Source organism: Mesoplodon densirostris, chromosome 4 (genome assembly GCF_025265405.1).
Source record: "Mesoplodon densirostris isolate mMesDen1 chromosome 4, mMesDen1 primary haplotype, whole genome shotgun sequence".
NCBI classification, from domain to species: domain Eukaryota; kingdom Metazoa; phylum Chordata; class Mammalia; order Artiodactyla; family Ziphiidae; genus Mesoplodon; species Mesoplodon densirostris.
In genome coordinates, this window is record NC_082664.1 from 128420524 (window position 1) to 128441590 (window position 21067).

At 46.5% G+C, this 21067-nt stretch overlaps 1 protein-coding gene across 1 annotated transcript; it reads left to right on the plus strand.

The window, feature by feature from the left end:
• The first annotated feature begins 341 nt into the window (after window positions 1–341).
• On the plus strand, window positions 342–20039 carry UBAP1L (ubiquitin associated protein 1 like). The gene is made up of 5 exons (XM_060095231.1): window positions 342–461; window positions 12026–12637; window positions 14825–15031; window positions 18830–18931; window positions 19905–20039. The coding sequence occupies exons 1-5, from the start codon at window positions 342–344 to the stop codon at window positions 20037–20039; spliced, it is 1176 nt and encodes a 391-aa protein (XP_059951214.1).
• The last annotated feature ends 1028 nt before the right edge of the window (window positions 20040–21067 follow it).

Sequence of the window (21067 nt, forward strand, 5' to 3'; positions counted from 1 at the left end):
GAAGAGTTTGTGTAATTTGATATTTCTTTCTTAACCATTTGGGTGAAAACTTGATGAAATGCTTTAGAACTAGTGTTGCAGACCGTGTTTTGGGAAACAGTGGTCTAGACAGCAAAACTTAAATATGAAATAGTCAGTTGAATTCTCTTGTTTTATTCATTTCCTCCCTTAGGCAGCACGGGCCTTTCCCTTCCTGGTTCTGTGGGGCTCGGCTAAGTCACCACATAGGAGAGCAGTGAGCCATTTGAGACCTGAGCCTGGTCCTCAGGAATTCGCTCTCTCCCTGCCAGCAGGAGGCCTGCCCCAGCCCTGCTCAGCCATCTCCACATTCCTCTGACAGAATGAATGCCCTGGATGGTGTCCCCTTCAAGGTGCCCAAGGGCTTTGTGATAGGCACGGAGCCCCTCCCTGGGCCAGAGCTCAGTGTCCCAGACTGCAGGGAGCTTCTGCTGGGTTCTATGGTAAGTGTATCTCTCTGTCTGTCTTCTCATCCCTGGGTCTGTGGGTCTGATGCTGAGCCTCATGAGGTCCCTTGTTCCTTGATGTTAACTGGCAGCCAGTCCTGTTCTGGTATATTCTAGGAAGTTTGGAAATAACCCAAGAGGAAAAGATATTTCATGAAAAAGGCTAGTGTCCTGGTGTTGGGGGCTATTTAGTGGGTCTTATTTTAAGTTTAGAATGACTGGAAGTTTGCCTATATAGAGTGACTGAGAGTCATAGCAAGGATTCTCCAATTCCTCTGTTCTCTATCAGCCTGCTGCCAATTCTAAAATTCCACCATTAGAATCACTTCGTTGGGCTAAGACACTATCTCCAGAACCCTCCATTAAAATGCAGACAGTTACATGGGACACATCAGAAGGGATTACTATTCCACAGACCCAAAGCACATCTACCCTGGGGGCACCCTTGAGGCACCCCTTGCCCCACGGCTCACACACTGGGATATGCACCCAGTATATATGGTGGTATCACATACCCTCAGGATAAACATGATTATTTAACTTCCAAGTGAGTCAAATTTACTTGAAGATTTAGGAGGAAACCTATTGCATTTATATTATAACACAGATGTATCATGGGGTAGAAGGCAAAATTCACATGAATTTTTAAAAAATGAAAGAAAAGACTTGCAGAGAACTGTGGAGCTGGCGTTGGGTCTCTTGGGACTGAGTCCTCAGCCTCTTCTGTGCTCAGTCAGCGCTGTCTGTGGGCTAAGTTTGTAGGAAAGTTTGAGGATCTAGTTCAGCTCTCACTCACTTTGCATATGTGGACCTGAGACTCAGAGAAGGGAAATGATTTGTCCAAAGATAGTGGCAGTGGCAGGACTAAAACCCAGGTCCTGACTCTAGATCACTTCCTGCTGGCTAAGAGAAGGATTGGAACATGAGAGCCATCAGACAGATAATGTTCAAGGGCAAAAAAAAGGTTGTGGGAAGTGAGGTGCAGAGAGCATAGTCCAGGAAGGAGAGGCCTGAGGAGGGTCAGGTAGAGAGGCATGAGTGGCCTATGGGGACAGGAGCAGGAGACTTATCTGCAGACTCTGGAGTTGCACTTAAGCTCCTTAGGACCCAGAACAGAAATAAGCTTTGTAAAGCCCAGAGCACAGTGTCCAGTGGCCCATGCTCTGTGGGGCAGGAGCTCTTGCTCTCCCCAGGCAGCCTGGGCTGTGGGCCCTCTGGCAGTTGGGCCTGTATTGTTGGGAAGAGGAACTTGCTTTACTAAACTCCAGGGGAGGTAGACTATCACAACTTTTCCCTCTCTGCTGGGCTCAAGCCAAGCTGGGAAGAGGCTATTCTGAAGGTTACTTCTCCTCGAAGCAGAAATGTGTACCCTTCTGCCTAGTCTGTGTCTAGTGTCCTAGCTCATGTGCTGGCCCTGGCTCTGCCTCCTATTCTCGGGTGGGCCTCTGTACTCCCTTGTGCCTGTTTCCCTTCCTGAGCCTCCATTTCTTTTACTGCTGTGGCAAATAATCAAATAGACTCCAAGTATGATTTACAGCCTCTCCTGGTCAGTCTTCCAAATGTACTGGGCTGCATTCCCAGTGTTTGGAACTTGAAACACATTTTCCCATAGCAACAATGTTATAGATAGTAGTTATATTACCAGATGAACCTGTAGTGGCCTAAAGAGAAAAAAAGAAAAAATAGCTACCATTTATTGAGCACCTGCTATGCACCAGGCCCATGCTAGGTGCTCTTTATACGTTCACTCTTCTCTCATTTTTATGACCTGTTTAGCAGGTGGGTGTTCCTTCCCCATGGCACAGGAAACCAAAGTTTCCACCCAGGTGACCAACAGGGTCATGTGGCTTGTAAGTGACACAGCCAGGACTCCAATGTGATCAGACCCCAAAGCCTATGTCTGCTCCCTGTACCCTACTGCCTTCCCAAGGAGCCTCAACAAGTCTGTGTTTTGTTGTTTCATCATAGTTTCATCATCCCTTTAATCAGAGTTAATTTCCCTTTTGTCAATTAAAATTTTTAGAAAGAAAATATATTCATACAGTTTGAAATGAAATACATATATATACATGTATATATAGGTATAGCACAAGGGTCAACAAACATTTTCTGTAAAGGACCAGATAGTAAAAACTGGCAATTACTTAACTCTGCTGTTGTAGGAAGAAAGGGCCATAGACATTACAGAAAGCAGTGGATGGGTATGGCTGTGTTCCAATAACACTTTATTTATAAAAACAAGGTTAGAGGTCAGTTTGGCTCCCAGGCAGTTTGCCTACCCTGAAAGAGTGAAAAGCCTTCCACTGACACCTTCCCATCTGTCCTGTCCCCACCTCTACTGGTGACCTCTGTTACTCATTTTTTAAAATGTATTCTTATAGAGATTCTTATGTGTGTATATACAAGCAAATACAGCTATTTCCTCCTTTTTTACACCAAGGGTAGCATTTTATATACACTGTTCTTCTTGATTTTTTTCACTTAATATATTTTAAGACCTTCCACATCAATACATAGAAAGCTTCTTCACTTTGTTTTTCACTGTATTGCGTTAAATAAATACATCGTACTTTATTGAATGAATCCCCTCTTGATGGACACTTAGGTTCTTCCCAGTCTTTTGCCATTACAAACAATGCTGCAGGTAAAGACTATGCAGATGTCCTTTTGAATTGAAGTGTATTGCTATATTGCCCTCCATAAGGGTTATATTGATTTACATCCAACCAGCACTCTACAAGGGGCCTATACCTCAGCTCCACTCCCCAACAGAGAGCCATAAGATGTTGGATCTTTGCCCAGGGATAGGCAAATGGTATCTCAGTGTAGTTTTATTTTACCTTTCTCTTATCCTTAGTGAGTTTGAGCAGCTTTTCATGTGTTTAAGAGCCATCTGTATTTCCTTTTCTGTGGACTGTCCATATCTTTGGTCCATTTCCCTGTTGGGCTGTTGGTCTTTTTCTTATCTATTTCTAGGCACTACTATATTAGTCTGTGTTATCAGAGCTGTTTTCCTACCAGTTTGTCATTTGCCTTTGACCGTGCTTATGGGGTATATTTGCCATGCAGATTTTCACATGTGCCTCTGTGTACTTTCATGGCTTCTCAATTTCAATTCAGAGAAATGTTTTCCCACTTGAGGTTATAGAGAATTTCTGTCCTGTTTTCTCCTATTACTTTTATGGTTTCATTTCATACAATTGAATCTTCGATCCTTTTGGAATTCATCCTTGTGTATGATGTGAGGATGGATCCAACTTTATTTCCTTTCAGCTGACTAACACCATTTTTGACTAACACCATCTTCTTCCCATTGCTTGAGATGCCACCTTATTATTTACTAAGTCCCATAGATATTAATTTCTATTTCTGGACTTTCTGTTCTGTACCTTTAGTCTATCTGTGCCAGTGCCTTAGCTTTAATTATTGAGGTTTTATAATATATATTAACAGCTGGTAGGGCCAGTCCCCCTTATTTCTCTTTTTGTCCCCAGAGTTTTTCTGGCTATTCTTATTGGTTTGTTTTTCATACTGAAATTTAGAATCATCTTGCTTAGCTTCCACAAATCACAGTGCTGGTATTTTTTTTTTCACATCTTTATTGGAGTCTAAGTGCTTTACAATGTTGTGTTAGTTTCTGCTGTACAACAAAGTGAATCAGCTATGTGTATACATATATCCCCATATCCCCTCCCTCTTGAGTCTCCCTCCCACCCTCCCTATCCCATCCCTCTAGGTCGTCACAAAGCATCAAGTTGATCTCCTTGTGCTATGGAGCAGCTTCCCACTAGTCATCCATTTTACATTTGGTAGTGTATATATGTCCATGCCACTCTCTCACTTCATCCCAGCTTCCCCTTCTCCCCCTGTGCCCTCAAGTCCGTTCTCTACATCTGCATCTTTATTCCTGTCTTGCCACTAGGTTCATCAGTACTGCTTTTTAAAATTCCATATATATGCGTTACTATACAGTATTTGTTTTTCTCTCTCTGACTTACTTCACTCTGTATGACAGATTCTAGGTCTATCCACCTCACTACAAATAACTCAATTTCATTCCTTTTTATGGCGGAGTAATATACCATTGTATATATGTGCCACATCTTCTTTATCCATTCATCTGTAGATGAACATTTAGGTTGCTTCAATGTCCTGGCTATTGTAAATAGTGCTGCAATGAACATCGTGCTACATGACTCTTTTTGAATTATGGTTTTCTCAGGGTATATGCCCAGTAGTGGGATTGCTGGGTCATATTGTAGTTCTATTTTTAGTTTTTTTAAGGAACCACCATACTGTTCTCCATAGTGGCTGTATCAGTTTACATTCCCAACAACAGTGCAGGAGGGTTCCCTTTTCTCCACACCTCTCCAGCATTTATTGTTTGTAGATTTTTTGATGATGGCCATTCTGACTGGTGTGAGGTGATACCTCATTGTAGTTTTGATTTGCATTTCTCTAATGATTAGTGATGTTGAGCATCTTTTCATGAATTTGTTGGCCATCTGTATATCTTCTTTGGAGAAATGCCTATTTAGGTCTCCCACCCATTTTTGGATTGGGTTGTTTGTTTTTTCAATATTGAGCTGCATGAGCTGCTTGTATATTTTAGAGATTAATCCTTTGTCAGTTGCTTCATTTGCAAATATTTTCTCCCATCCTGAGGGTTATCTTTTCATCTTGTTTATGGTTTCCTTTGCTGTGCAAAAGCTTTTAAGTTTCATTAGGTCCCATTTGTTTATCTTTGTTTTTATTTTAGTGTCTCTAGGAGGTGGGTCAAAAAGGATCTTGCTGTGATTTATGTCATAGAGTGTTCTGCCTATGTTTTCCTCTAAGAGTTTGATAATGTCTGGCCTTACATTTAGGTCTTTAATCCATTTTGAGTTTATATTTGTGTATGGTGTTAGGGAGTGTTCTAATTTCATTCTTTTACACGTAGCTGTCCAGTTTTCCCAGCACCACTTATTGAAGAGGCTGTCTTTTCTCCATTGTATCTTCTTGCCTCCTTTATCAAAGATAAGGTGACCATATGTGCGTGGGTTATCTCTGAACTTTCTATCCCGTTCCATTGATCTATATGTCTGTTTTTGTGCCAGTACCATACTGTCTTGATTACTATAGCTTTGTAGTATAGTGTGAAGTCAGGGAGCCTGATTCTTCCAGCTCCATTTTTCTTTCTTAAGATTGCTTTGGCTATTCGGGGTCTTTTGTGTTTCCATACCAATTGTAAAATTTCTTGTTCTAGTTCTGTCAAAAATGCCATTGGTAATTTGACAGGGATTGCATTGAACCTGTAGATTGCTTTGGGTAGTATAGTCATCTTCACAATACTGCTTCTTCCAATCCAGGAGTATGGTATGTCTCTCCATTTGTTTATGTTATTTTTGATTTCTTTTATCAGTGTTTTATAGTTTTCTGAGTACAAGTCTTTTGCCTCCTTAGGTAGGTTTATTCCTAGGTATTTTATTCTTTTTGTTGCAGTGGTAAATGGGAGTGTTTCCTTAATTTCTCTTTCATTGTTAGTGTATAGGAATGCCAGAGATTTCTGTGCATTAATTTTGTATCCTGCAGCCTTTCCAAATTCATTGATTAGTTCTAGTAGTTTTTTGGTGGCATCTTTAGGGTTTTCTATGTATAGTATCATGTCATTGGCAAACACTGACAGTTTTACTTCTTCTTTTCAATTTGTATTCCTTTTATTTCTTTTTCTTCTCTGATTGCCATGGCTAGGACTTCCAATACTATGTTGAATAATGGTGGCGAGAGTGAACATCCTTGTCTTGTTTCTGATCTTAGAGGAAATGCTTTCAGTTTTTCACCATTGAGAATGATGTTTGCTGTGGGTTTGTCGTACATGGCCTTTATTATGTTGAGGTAGGTTCCCTGTATGCCCACTTTCTGGAGAGTTTTTATCATAAATTGGTGTTGAATTTTGTCAAAAGCTTTTTCTGCATCTATTGAGATGATCATATGGTTTTTCTTCTTCAGTTTGTTAATATGGTGTATCATATTGATTGATTTGCGTATATTGAATACTCCTTGCATCCCTGGGATAAATCCCACTTGATCATGGTGTATGATCCTTTTAATGTGTTGTTGGATTCTGTTTGCTAGTATTTTGTTGAGGATTTTTGCGTCTATGTTCATCAGTGATATTGGTCTATAATTTTCTTTTGTGATATCTTTGTCTGGTTTTGGTATTAGGGTGATGGTGGCCTTGTAGAATGAGTTTGGGAGTGTTCCTCCCTCCACAATTTTTTGGAAGAGTTTGAGAAGGATAGGTGTTAACTTTTCTCTAAATGTTTGATAGAATTTGCCTGTGGAGCTATCTGGTCCTGGACTTTTGTTTGTTGGAAGATTTTAAATTATAGTTTCAATTTGATTACCTGTGATTGGTCTGTTTATATTCTCTAATTCTTCCTGGTTCAATCTTGGAAGGTTGTACTTTTCCAAGGGTTTGTCCATTTCTTCCAGGTTGTCCATTTTATTGGCATAGAGTTGCTTGTAGTAGTCTCTTAGGATCTTTTGTATTTCTGTGGTATCAGTTGTAATCTCTCCTTTTTCATTTCTAATTTTATTGATTTGAGTCCTCTCCCTCTTCTTCTTGATGAGTCTGGCTAAAGGTTTATCAATTTTGTTTATCTGATCTTTATGATTTCTTTCCTTCTACTGACTTTGGGTTTTGTTTGTTCTTCTTTTTCTAGTTGCTTTAGGTGTAAGGTTAGAATATTTGTTTGAGATTTTTCTTGTTTCTTGAGGTGAGCTTGAATTGCTGAGAGCTTCCCTCTTAGAACTGCGTTTGCTGCACCCCATAGGTTTTGGATCATCACGTTTTCATTGTCATTTGTTTCTAGGTATTTTTTTTATTCCTTCTTTGATTTCTTTAGTGATCTCTTGGTTATTTAGCAGTGCACTGTTTAGCCTGCATGTATTTGTGTTTTTTACTGTTTTTTTCCTGTAATTGATTTCTAATCTCATAGTGTTGTTGTCAGAAAAGATGCTTGATATGATTTCAATTTTCTTAAATTTTCCAAGGCTTGATTTGTGACCCAAGATGTCATCTATTCTGGAGAACGTTCCGTGTGCACTTGAGAAGAAAGTGTATTCTTCCACTTTTGGGTGGAATGTCCTCAAAATATCAATGAAGTCTATCTGGTCTACTGTGTCATTTAAAGCTTGTGTTTCCTTATTTATTTTCTGTCTGGATGATCTGTCTATTGTTGTTAAGTGAGGTGTTAGAAGTCCCCCACTATTACTGTGTAACTGTCGATTTCTCCTTTTATGGCTGTTAGCATTTGCCTTATGTATTGAGGTGCTCCTATGTTGGGTGCATAAATATTTATAATTGTTACGTTTTCATCTTGGATTGATTCCTTGATCATTATGTAGTGTCTTGCTTATCTCTTGTAACAGTCGTTATTTTTTTATTTTTTTAAAACTTTATTTTTATAAATTTTAAAATTTTATTTATTTGTTTTTGGCTACATTGTGTCTTTGTTGGTGCTCACGGGCTTTCTCTAACTACAGTGAGCAGGGGCTACTCTTCATTGTGGTGGCTTCTCTTGTTGCAGAGCACAGTCTCTAGGTGCGCAGGCTTCAGTAGTTGTGGCATGAGGGCTCAGTAGTGGTGGCTCACAGGCTCTAAAGTGCAGGCTCAATAGTTGTGGTGCATAGGCTTAGTTGCTCCATAGCATGTGGGATCTTCCCGGACCAGGGCTTAACCCCGTGTCCCCTGCCTTGGCAGGCGGATTCTTAACCACTGCGCCACCACAGGGAAGCCCCCAACAGTCTTTATTTTAAAGTCTATTTTACCTGATATGAGTATTGCTATTCCAGCATTCTTGTGATTTCCGTTTGCATGGAATATCTTTTTTTTTTCTTTTTTTAAAATAAATGTATTTATTTATTTATTTTTGGCTGCATTGGGTCTTCATTGCTGTGCGTGTTCTTTCTCTAGTTGCGGCGAGCGGGGGCTACTCTTCATTGTGGTGCACAGGCTTCTCATTGCGGTGGCTTCTCTTGTTGGGGAGCATGGGCTCTAGGCGTTCAGGCTTCAGTAGTTGTGGCACGCAGGCTCAGTAGTTGTGGCTTACAGGCTCTATAGCGCAGGCTCCGTAGCTGTGGTGCACAGGTTTAGTTGCTCTGCGGCATGTGGGATCTTCCCAGAGCAGGGCTTGAACCCATGTCTCCTGCATTGGCAGCGGAATCTTAACCACTGCACCACCAGGGAAGTCCCCAACAGTCTTTATTTTTTTCATTTTTATTTTTTGCGGTACGTGGACCTCTCACTGTTGCGGCCTCTCCTGTTGCGGAGCACAGGCTCTGGACGCGCAGGCTCAACAGCCATGGCTCACGGGCCCAGCCTCTCCGCGGCATGTGGGATCCTCCTGGACCGGGGCACGAACCCATGTCCCCTGCATCGGCAGGCAGACTCTCAACCACTGCGCCACCAGGGAAGCCCCAACAGTCTTTATTTTAAAGTCTATTTTATCTGATATGATCATTGGTATTCCAGCTTTCTTTTGATTTCCATTTGCATGGAATATCTTTTTCCATCCCCTCACTTTCAGTCTGTATGTGTCCCTAGGTCTGATGTGGGTTTCTTGTAGACAGAATATATAAGGGTCTTGTTTTTGTACCCATTCAGCCAGTCTGTGTCTTTTGGTTGGAGCATTTAATCCATTTACATTCAACGTGATTATCGATATTTATGTTCCTATTACCATTTTCTTAATTGATTTGGGTTTGTTTTTGTGGGTCTTTTTCTTCTCTTGTGTTTCCGACTTAGAGAAGTTCCTTTAACATTTGTTGTAAAGCTGGTTTGGTGGTGCTGAATTCTCATAGCTTTTGCTCATGATTTCTCTGTCAAATCTGAATGAGCAGGCTTCCCTGGTGGTGCAGTGCGTAAGAACCTGCTTGCCAATGCAGGGGACATGGGTTCGATCCCTGGTCCAGGAAGATCCCACATGCCGTGGAGCAACTAAGCCCATGCACCACAACTATTGAGCCTGCGCTCTAGAGCCTGCGAGCCACAACTACTGAAGCCTACATGCCTGGAGCCCATGCTCCGCAACAAGAGAAGCCACTGCAATGAGAAGCCTGTGCACTGCAACGAAGAGCAGCCCCTGCTCGCTGCAACTAGAGGAAGCCTGTGTGCAGCGATGAGGACCCAACACAGCCAAAAATAAGTAAATAAAATAATTTTTTAAAAAAAGACTCATTAGCCACCTTTCTTTAAAAAAAAAAATCTGAATGAGATCCTTGCTGGGTAGAGTAATCTTGGTTGTAGGTTTTCCCCTTTCATCACTTTAAATATGTCCTGCCCCTCCCTTCTGGCTTGCAGAGTTTCTGCTGAAAGATCAGCTGTTAACCTTATGGGGATTCCCTTGTATGTTATTTGTTGCTTTTAATATTTTTTCTTTGTACTTAATTTTTTTTTTTTTTTATGCGGGCCTCTCACTGTTGTGGCCTCCCCCGTTGCGGAGCACAGGCTCCGGACGCGCAGGCTCCGGACGCGCAGGCTCAGCGGCCATGGCTCACGGGCCCAGCCGCTCCGCGGCATATGGGATCCTCCCAGACCGGGGCACGAACCCGTATCCCCTGCATCGGCAGGCGGACTCTCAACCACTTGCGCCACCAGGGAGGCCCTGTACTTAATTTTTGATAGTTTGATTAATATGTGTCTCCGAGTGTTTCTCCTTGGATCTATCCTGTGTGGGACTTTCTGTGCTTGCTGGACTTGACCGACTATTTCCTTTCCCATGTTAGGGAAGTTTTCAACTATAATCTCTTCAAATATTTTCTCAGACCCTTTCTTTTTCTCTTCTTCTGGGACCCCTATGATTTGAATATTAGTGCGTTTAATGTTGTCCCAGAGGTCTCTGAGACTGTCCTCAATTCTTTTCATTCTTTTTTCTTTATTCTGCTCCCCGGCAGTTATTTCCACCATTTTATCTTCCAGCTCACTTATCCATTCTTCTGCCTCAGTTATTCTGCTATTGATTCCTTCTAGAGTATTTTTAATTTCAGTTATTGTGTTATTCATCACTGTTTGTTTGCTCTTTAGTTCTTCTAGATCCTTGTTAAACATTCCTTGTATTTTCTCCATTCTGTTTCCAAGATTTTGGATCATCTTTACTATCATTACTCTGAATTATTTTTCAGATAGGTTGCCAATTTCATCTTTATTTATTTGGTCTTGTAGGTTTTTACCTTGCTCCTTCGTTGTAACATATTTTTTTTGCCGTTTCTTTTCTTTTCTTTTTTTTTTTTTGATGGATGGGGCTGTATTCCTGTCTTACTGGTTGTTCAGCTTGCGTCTTTGCATCCTTTTATTCCTTAAGTCCTGTTGACTGTCTCATTATCTTGCAGTCTCTTTCTCTCCATGACTGCCTCATCAGTTCTGAAGTTGTCTTTTTCACTCCTCTGTCCTTCACAACCCACTTATTTTGCTCCAATCTCTTTTTCTGTCCGTTTATTCTGCACACACTTACAAATATCCCCTTGGGGCCAGAACTGCCCTGGGCCTTGAGAATACAGAGAGAAATAAGATACACTCAGGGAGCCACACTTAGAACAGCTAAGTTATGTTCCTCTCTCCAACATAGGATCATTCAGGGGTGGGAGGGGGCAGTGCCTGTCTGCTTTTCTGCCTCCCATTTTCCCCACACACACCACTTCCCCCCCACACACCACTTCCCCCAGCCTTAACTGGCCATCATTGAGCACTGAAATTGCCTTTTGAGAATATTTATATTTTTAATGGAGTTTTATATTTCCAGTTCTAAATTTTAATGGTAGGTACTGGGAATATTTTATTTTTGCCTCATTTACAAACTCTCAATTTAGATTATTTATGTGGGCTCCAGATTTATTTTTTAGGTGGCTTGATCTGTAGTGGAGAAAGCACTACAGTCAGATGGACAGAGGAATCCCAGCTCAACCACTCACCACTAATCTGACCACAAGCAAATTAAATTTTCTGAGCCTCATTTTGGTAATCTGGAAATAGGAATAACATTAGGACCTACTAAGTAGAGTTCAACAAAAATTAGCAATTTTTACATTTCCTGGGCCCCAAAGTAACCTCGGATGGCAGCGAATGGGATGGAGGCAAGTACCACTCTACAGAGAGGTTGGCAGGCCTGGGCCGGCCTCCAAGGCCAACTGCTCAGTGACAAATGATGCTGGGCTCAAGTGAAAGCTTCTTTGCTAAGAACAAGTTTTGTTGGAGAATTTTTTTAAGCCCCTGTTGTTCAATTATATACTGAATGGCAAAGGGACTTAGATATTTGTTTTCACTGTTTCAGTCTATTAATCTATTCCTCACTTTGTCCTTCCTGCACAGTTTGCCATTAAATTGTTATTGATATCCATCCACCCCAGTGCTAGCTAAAACCAAGGGTGAGGGTGGGCTGTGATGAATGCCTGGGGCTTAGAATCAGAAACTGCCCAGGCCTGGCGAGTCTGTGCCTGAATAGATTCCCCAGAGGCCAGAAGGTAGGGGTGTGCCCCCCGCCCTGGTTTGCCTGGCGAAGCCTCATGTGGCCGTCTTTCCGCAGCACGACTTCAGCCTGGAGAGAAGGGCACTCTTCTGGGTGGAGGCTGTAGTCCGGGGACCCTGCCTGGTCCAGTGTGATGCCCCGGGGGCAGCTTCAGCCCCTCCCGCCTGGCTCTTGCTGGTCAGCCCTGAGCAAGGGCTGGAGCCCATGCCTGCCACAGCTGAAGGTCCTGAGGCTAGACCGCAGGAGCATCCTGAGGAGGAAGAGGTGGAGGAGAAGGACCAGGATGAGGAAGAAGCCTCTGCCATGGAGGAAGAGCCGGACCCCTGCAGCCCCCAGCCCAGCTCCTCGGCGAGTCCCAGCCTGGTCCAACACCGGTGCTCGCTGGACGTGCTGCGCGGCGTGAGGTCGGAGCTGGCAGGGGCGCGGCGGCGGCTCTCTGAGTGCAGGCTGGCCGCCCGCCCCCGCAGTCTCCTGCACCGCATCCGCCACCGAGCTCTGAGCCTCTGCCTTGGCCCCGCGTCACCCCTGGGCCCGGCACTCCCGCTCCCCAGCGCCCCCGCGACACCCCCGGGCCCCGAGCCATCGCTCCCCAGCACCCCTGCGCTGCCCCCGCGGCCCTCCACGGCTGGCGCCGTGCCCCCGCTGCGGAGCCACAGGCCCGCGGTTGCGGTAAGGAAACTGCCCCCTTGGCCGAGGCCACAGCTCAGCAGTGAGGCTCCCGCAGTCTGGGTCTCCAGCCTGGTTCGAAGCCTCGGTCCCCTCCTCTCCGTGCGCCTCCTCCCTACCTGCTCTCACCTGGCCCTATACCATGCAGTCCTTCCTGCGGCCCTTTGCCTAGAATATTCCCTGCTCAGAGGTCCCTAATCCCTGTTTCTCACTGTGCCTTCTTTGCTTCTGTTAGGGCGCATGTCATAATAATTGTAATTACCCAATATCTGTCTGTCTCTTCCAGTGGAATATGATTCTTCTAGCGCAGCGACTGGATCGCATTTATGTTTGTTTCCACAGCACCCAGCAGCACACTTGGCCCATAGGGGGTGCTCAGTGAATGTCTGTTGAATCAGTGAATGTGGCTCAGATCTAGGGCTTCCCACCCAGCAAGGCTTGCTGTAGGATGGGTAAGGGGAAGGCTCAATCAAGGAATATTCACTGTACAGTTACTTCCTTCAAGAGACTGGGTTGGAAGAGACCAGGTCAAACGCACAGGACAAGGAGAGTTGGGCAAGGAAGTGTGAGACAAGGCAGCACTGTACAGTGGGAGGAATCAGGTATTGAGAGAGAGGTGAGGGTTGCTGCAGGATGGGAAGGCTTCAGGACCGAGGATATGTACCAAGAACTGGGAGCAGATATGAACATATGGTGAAGCCAATGAAGCCTAAGCCTCAGGCCCCTCACTAGCTCCTTCCAAGGCCTTGTACATAGTTTTATATCCGTAACTGTTTCTTTTTTCTTTAAGTGGTCCAGATTGTGTAAGTATCAAACTCCACAAAACCTGGATCTGGAACAGATGCATTAGGTCAGGATTAGTAGCAGGAGGTGGCAGTTAGGCACAGCTTTCTTCCCCTCAGCAGTTCCACAGTCAGGCCAGGAGATGCAACAGAATAAGGCCAAGGTGAAATTAAATCCAAAAGACAGATTCAAGGTCTGGCATTTCCCACTCACTGCTGTGTGAGCTTAGGCAAGTCACTGAACTGCTCTGAGCCATCTCTTCTCTACCTGTCAAGGGGGCAGCAACCCCTCACACAGTTATTTAGAGAGAACAGAGAAGAGGCTGTGTAAACTGCACAGGCCACGGCCACATCACGGACTAGCTGCTGATGCCAGGATGGCTCTCCCCTGGTCCCAATTAAATTTAACTCTAGCAACAATCCTACAGCGGGGTTGGGGGGAGGATGGGGCAGATGTTCTGAAGAGGAGGAAACTGAGGCAGAGAGCAGGTAAGAATCTTTTTCAAGGTCACAAGAGTAGACTCAAATCCTAAGATTTGCATGTTTTTCACCTGGGGTAAAGAGCAGATCCTAGGATGAGGTCATGGCAGGAAAACCCCTGAGAAGATGAGGACGGGTGGGGAATTCACATGTCACATGCACTCTGCTCCTGAAGTCAGGGCAGCAGCTAGGCTTTTCTTGGGGAGGAGGGGACAGGGCGGTATGTTCGGGTTTAGCAGATGGGTGCTTCTTCATGGGGGACGGGTTAGGGGTGATGCCAGCCAAACCAATTGAAATGCCTTCAAGCCACCCTCCTTAGTCCAGGGTCTGTGTGGGTTTCCCCAACACCACAGCTGTACCCAGTTCCTACCCTACTCCATGCCCAGCCAAGCCCCAGCCAGCCAAACTCAAGAAGGAAGGTCTGGCTGGGAAGATCACCCCTGCTTCCCCCTTTCTAAGGTGTGGGGTAAAGAACCCTGGATTTGATTCTGAGTAGGGTTCAGGTCCCAAAAGTATGTTGCTTACCAGGTCACTAACTTGTCTGAACCTTGACTTCAATATCTGTAAAATAGAATGAGCCTATCATATTTCTCTTTCAGGGTTGTTTTAAGCAGTAAGTATTATCATCTACTGGCAGTTTCTGTATGCGAGGCCCTTTGCTAATCAGTTTTCTCACCTTGTCTTACTTAAGCCTTGTAATAACCCTGTGAGGTATCTGGTATGATTGCATCCATTTTACACATGAGTAAACTGAGTAAACAGTGGAGAGCTGGGATTTGAATCCAGGTCTGCAGGACTCCAAGCTCCTCACAATATTAGCCCCTACACTCTGTAGAGAGGGTGGTACATAAAGGCATCTTTAAAAATGTCCTGCCTAGCCAGGTGTCACCTCCATGGTAACTGACACATCCACTTGTCTGTGTTTCAGTCCCTCAGCCCGCATACCTGCCTGCCACCTCCTGGGCAGGTCCCCCAGCCTCTCGCCACCCACAGATTGCACCCTGATTCTGCTGACTTGCTGTCTGCCCTGAGCCAGGAGGAGCAAGACCTCATCGGGCCAGTGGTCGCCCTGGGGTATCCCTTGCACAGGGCCATCATGGCTCTACAGAAGACTGGGCGGCAGAGCCTGAGCCAGGTGAGTGGAGGACCCAGAACTGGGGGAGCTGTGGAGCTGGAGCCCAGTGAGTGGCCACGTTCTTTTTATCTTCAACTTGAAGACATTTTATGTTTTTCTCTAGAGGCAGAATTTCAGCTTAGAATCAGTTATTGGGGGTTGTGAGCAAGTTTCTAGACCCTAATGCTACCACCTCCATAGGCGTTTATCAGGAATCCCCATATCTACTTGGGGAGTCTCAGTATTCTACTCCTGTCCCAGTCTCTGCCCCAGATACAGAAGACTGGAGCTTTGGGCAGCCACGAATCTCTCCAGAGCTGCCCAATAACACTTTCTGCAGTAGGAGAGATGTTTTATTCCTGTGTTGTCCAATACAGTAGCCACTAGCTATATGTGGTTACTTGAAATGTGGCTAGTGTGACTGAGAATTTTAATTAATTGTAATTAATTAAAATTTAAAGGTAAATAGCCACATGTGTCTACTGGCTACCATATTGAATGGCACAGCTCTAACCACTTCCCTCAACAGTTTATCCGTACCCATATCCATGTCTCTCTCTTTCCATCTACCCATCCATCAATCTAGTCATCAGTATTTGCTGGGCACTTCTTGGGTGTTTAGATGCAGCTGGGAGCTATGGGGAAAACCAATATTGTAGGTTAGGTTCCCCAGGAAGCAGGCTCCAATGGAGTTTGGCATACAGGATATTTATTAAGGAGACCCTTGGGAACAACTTCTGGATAAGGGAAATGACAGAAGCAAGGATGGGTAGAGGGAGAGGTTGAGCTTTGTAGACCCAGTGACAGCCAACGCCACAGCTCAGAAGCATAAATGGCCCTTCAGAGTTGTCCTAATTGGAGATGAGATGGTCAGGCCTTCATACTTCTGCTTCAGTCAGTCACCAATGTGGGAAGAGGGTGACTTGAGAGAAGTGATTCTCTGCAGCTAAGGCAGTTCCTGAAGGGACAGATAGTTTCTGTGTGAGAACCTTCCAGGGCAGCACCTTAGGCTGATCTGAGATTTCAGAAGTTGCCTCCACCTTCGGCTGCCACTGAAAAGCCAGGACCTTGGCCAAGAAGCTGTCCAGGAGGGCTGTGAGGGGCCAAGTCCATGGTAGGGACTCTGACATGCCCCTTCAGTCCTTCCAGACCCTGTGACAAGGCTGAGGTCTCGGGCCATCACTGTGGGGGTCTGAAGACTAGCTGGAGGCAGCACAGGGCACTGGCCTCCCTGTGGGTGGGCTGGGAGAATCTCACTGCATCAGGAACATTGTGTTTCCAGACATAGACTGACCACCTGCCTGGTGAGTCTTCTCCCAGTGAGCAGTCAGGGACCAGGCACTAAGGGGTGGGCCTGAAGGGCCATTGGATGACTTCATCTATCCTCCCCCACCAAGTTAGTATTCCTCTCTGTTCTGTGAAGCTCCACCATTAACTGAGCATTTCCTTTGGGTTCACAGCCCTTCTCCCTTTGAAAGACAAATACTACAGTAAATCCTTTTGAAAAGAGATGAACGACAGATGTCCAGGAGGGAGGGCATCAGGTGATAGAGACAGGGCACTTGGAAGAACCAAGGAGAGAGGAAGAGATACAAAAGATAAGCTTTGTCCATCACTCCTTCCTTCCTTCCACAAGGATCGATGTGTCCACTGACTGCCTGCAGGACAGGTGTGGGTGGCATGTGTGAGGGTCCATAGGCCGGGCCCAGACTTGCCATGGGACTCTAGGCACATCAGGTCCCCTCTTTGAGCCTCACTTTCCCCATTCACAGAGTGGAGGGGAATATGTGTTTATAATCAATAACTGCTGGAGGTCCCATCCTGGAGTCTGATGGTGACATCCTCACCTACTGTGGGGCCTGAGATAGGCCTGGTAACTGACCAAGCAGGAGAATCCTTACAAATGCAGATTCTCAGGACCTACTCTGCAGAGTCCCAATCAGTGGATCTGGAGTGGGCCCAGGGCCCTATCATTTTAAAAGATCTGCAGATAGTTCTGATATGCATGGTTCTGATATGCAGCCTGGCTTGGGTCTATTAGTGTGGACTGAGTCAGAGATTCTCAACCTTGGCTGCACACAAGAATCACCTGGAGAGCTGTAACAGTCCCAGTGCCCAGGCTGTCCCCCAGACCCGTCATACCAGGGCCTCTGGAGGTGAGCATCAGCAGTTTATGGGTAGTGATACTGAGGCGCCAGTAGGTTTAAGGCTCCCAGGTAGCTACAGTCAGCACCAAGGCTGAGAACCTTTGCTGTCGATGAACCAAGAGGTGAAGGGAGCATCTCCCATCTGCCCTGCCCCTGTTTTCACCTTCGGAAACCCTGTCTACTTTCAAGCCAGCTTAAAGCCCCTCCTCTAGCAGCTGGCCCCCCGATGCACAAGGCACTGGCCAAGAGGTCAGGTGATCTGAGCCCTAGTCCTGGGACCTGGGGCAAGCTTCCCGCCCTGCCTAGACCTCAGTTTCCTCAACTGTGCAAGGAGAGCTTGGGTGGGTGGTTTTCAAAATGTGCCCAGAGCAGGGTCCCTAAGGTGGGGGCACTGGACTCTGGGTTCCCTCCACCTCCTGCCCACGGTTCTCCCAGAGCAGCTTCAACCTTACCCTGTTACTGTTGAAGCCCCCTGGTGCTTGAACAGTTCAGAAGCTAAAACAGTTTGAAAACCATTAGTCTATTATGATCTGTGTTTTCTGCCCAGTTCTGAAGGTCTGCAGAAACCTGACCTGTTTCTCCTCCACTTATACCCATAATTCTGATCATCTGGAGCCTTCATTTGGCAGACTCCCTGTAAATCCTGCTTTGATCTGCCCGGCACTCATGTTTTCCTGTATCTGGTTTATAGCCCCCACTGAGCTGTAAGCTCCCGGAAGGTAGTTCTTAACTCATTTTATAAACACAGCATACATTTATTGAGCTCCTTCTGCCTGCCTGCCATGCTGGGTTCTAGGAACACAGTGGTGAACAAGACTGACACAACTCTTCCCTCGTGGAACAAGAAGTTAGTGGATGAGAAAGACAGTAGAGCAATTACAAAGCTGTATGTGAGGGGAAGCATGGGGTGCTGTGGGAGCACCTGGTGGAGATGGGGGGTGGGGAGAAGCTCCCCGGGGAAGAGGAGTGAGGCTGGCCTTGGCCTTGGAACTGGATGTGCAGGAGTCTGGGGGTGCTGAGGGAGCAGCTGGGCTGCTGACAGAGGTAAGCTGGCCACTGAACCTGGGTTGGGAGGCAGCACTTTATCCTGAGGGCAAAAGTAGCCCCTGATGACCAAGCAGGGATTGGCTAGAAGAGGTGTTCCGCCCTGTGGGTCCTCCACTGTCCCCTCCCCTTTCCAGAGCTGGTGCAGGACTGTTGCAGAGAGTGGGGCCCACGGGGTCCTGGATGGCAAAGAAGTTATGTGTCTGGCGGTGGGTGGGGTGCACAGCTGTGGGTGGGAGAGGAGGTTATCTTCTCACAGGTGGGTGCTCACCAGGGAGGGTAAGCATCCTGGGTGGGTGGTGGGTAGATACCCGTGTTTGAACCCTGGCCCATTCCCCACTTAGGTTCTGGGAACACCTTAGCCCACCCTGACAGCCCTCTTCCTGGATTCCAGCCCCCAGCTTGGGACAGTTGGTGAGGCTTTGCTGTCCACCTGTCCCCAGGGGAGGCCTCTGACCCTCTTCTGTTGGCTCATGGGTCTCTGGGGCCACGTTGTGTGTGGCAGGTTGCCCAGTCAGCCTGGCCCTGAGCTCAGCCTTAACGAGGCCCTTGGGTGCCTCCTCCACCCCATCTGCTGTCCCTGTCACCCCTCTTAAACTCCTTCCCTCTGTGCCCCTTTCCTGCCCAGTTTCTCAGCTACCTTAGTGCCTGTGACCGGCTATTGCGACAGGGCTACGAGGAAGGCCTGGTGGATGAGGCCATGGAGATGTTCCAGTTCTCCGAGAGCCAGGTCAGCAGGGCCTCCAGCCTGGGCCCCCGGGGAGGGGAGGTGTGGGGTGCACACATGAGCCTGGTGTGCTGGGGAGGACCAGTGCCAGAGCCGGCCTGGGGGCCACAGGAGACAGCCTGCTTGCTCAGCCCTGGGGAGAATGAGGCAGCCCAGGGAGGTGGGGCATGGGGAAGGCAAGAGGACCCAAGGGGAAGGGGAAGGGGGAAGGGAAGGGGAAGGGGGAAGGCAGGAGGGAGGGCTTTAGTGTTGTTTAACTGAATCAACACAACAAACATTGACTTACTCGTCAGACACCCAGACAGGAGCCAGATAGGTAGCAGAAAGGTGCTTGAACTCTGTGCTCGGGGAGTGTGCCGCCTACCTGGAAACCCAGAATGCATGCGCCTGTGGTCCCAGTAGGAGGACATTCTAAGTGCCTGATGAATGTGACCTGTCCACAACTGGCAGTTGCCCCAGGCCGAGCAGTCTTCACAGAGGCTGAGGGAGGGATGCAGGGGTGGGAGAGATGCCGAGGATGAGGAGCGGAGAGGGACAGGGAAGTTTCAAGCACCGGGGCCTGAGGAGGAAGGAAGGCAGAGGCTGTGCTGTGTGAGACCTTGGCAGGGTTTGGGGCCTGGACAGAGACCCTGCTCTGTGCATCCTCTGGGCACCAGTATGCAGCCTTCCTCTTCCTGCCCCAGCGCAGCACCCGAGCACAGGGAGTCAGGAGTGAGCCAGAGTGGGGAAGGAAAGCCGCACAGAGAGAGTTGGCAGCCTGGCTGGGCTCCCCTTCCTTGGCACAGGAAGGGAGGTTTGAGCCCATGTCACTGAGGTACAGGAGAACCACAGGTGCTGCCCAGGATCAGGCTCACCTGGCCTGTGGGGGTCACAGCTTTCTGGGGGTATGTACAGTGGGCACCTGGGAGGGGGCTCCCCAGGGCAGAGGCCCAGCCTCACAGAGTCCCCCACGCCCTCTCTGCCTCCTGTTCCTCAGGCAGGGGAGTTCCTGCGCCTCTCGGAGCAGTTCAGCGACATGGGCTTCCAGCAGGACCGGATCAAGGAGGTGCTGCTGGTCCACGGCAACCGCCGTGAGCAAGCCTTGGAGGAGCTGGTAGCCTGCGCCCAGTGACCCTGGACGCACCTTGCAGTGCCCACGCATCCCTGGCAGTCCATCCTGACTGTATTATGAAGACCACATAAGAATAACAAATTGATGCATACTCGTTGTAAAAATGCAAATGATGCCAAGCGTGGGAATAAATACTGTAAAGGAGGCAAAACTTTACCCATTTTAGGATTTCACCTGGGGCTCTTTAACAAAAAGAGATTAACAAGAGAAAAATAAAAGTTTATTAATGCATGCGGCACACATCATGCCTGAGAAACTTCAATGAAAAGTAACTCAAAATAGCAGTTTAGAACTCTGGCTTATATAGCATCTTCAACAAAGAACAATAAATTTGTAGAGAAATGACAGGACAAAGGAAAACAGTTTTAGGCTTCCAAGGATGGCAAACTGGGGGAAGGTAAACATATGGGAGGGAACTAATGGAGTAAGGTTTGTTTGTAGGTTTCCCTGGTACATTTCTGGGCTGACAAGAATCTGTCTCCAGAAAAGGAGAATTTATATCCTGCCTTTAAGCAGAAAAGAGGGGAAGGGTAGAGAGAGCTTTTCCTGCATTTGCTGCTTCTTAATTGCCTTCAGCTCAAAATAATTATGTCAAAGAGGCATTTTTTTGGGTGACAGTCTGGTTTCCTTCAATACCAAAAGAATCAGCTGAAAGAGTTGAAAGTGTTTCCTTGTGGGGAGGGGCAGATGGAGTTGCATAGGTGAGGAACTGTTTTCATATAAGCTCCATAAAATGACCTATATTTGATTCTTTAAACTATGGGCATTAGTAACTTTGAGTTTAAGAAAATTAAAACAAATAAATGATGTGCAGTTCTTTGGGTCCTATAGGTTTCTGGTCTTGGGGTGCAAAGAATATCTAACTGTGGGTCAGAAGACCTAATTCTGATTTTGGTTCTGCTGATGACTGGCTCAAGGCCTCTTTGGGCCTAAGTTTCCCTAGGATAAGTGGAGTGATTAGCCCTGACTGCTATCTATAAGAATGCCCTGGGGAGTTTGTTAAAATGTCCAAGGCCCCCCTCCTGGGT

Bases quoted from the DNA above. Each gene is read 5' to 3' on its own strand.
- UBAP1L (XM_060095231.1), top strand. From the start codon at position 342: ATGAATGCCCTGGATGGTGTCCCCTTCAAGGTGCCCAAGGGCTTTGTG. The intron at 462-12,025 runs GTAAGTGTATCT...GTCTTTCCGCAG, and splicing joins AGCTTCTGCTGGGTTCTATG to CACGACTTCAGCCTGGAGAG. The intron at 15,032-18,829 runs GTGAGTGGAGGA...TTTCCTGCCCAG, and splicing joins GGCGGCAGAGCCTGAGCCAG to TTTCTCAGCTACCTTAGTGC.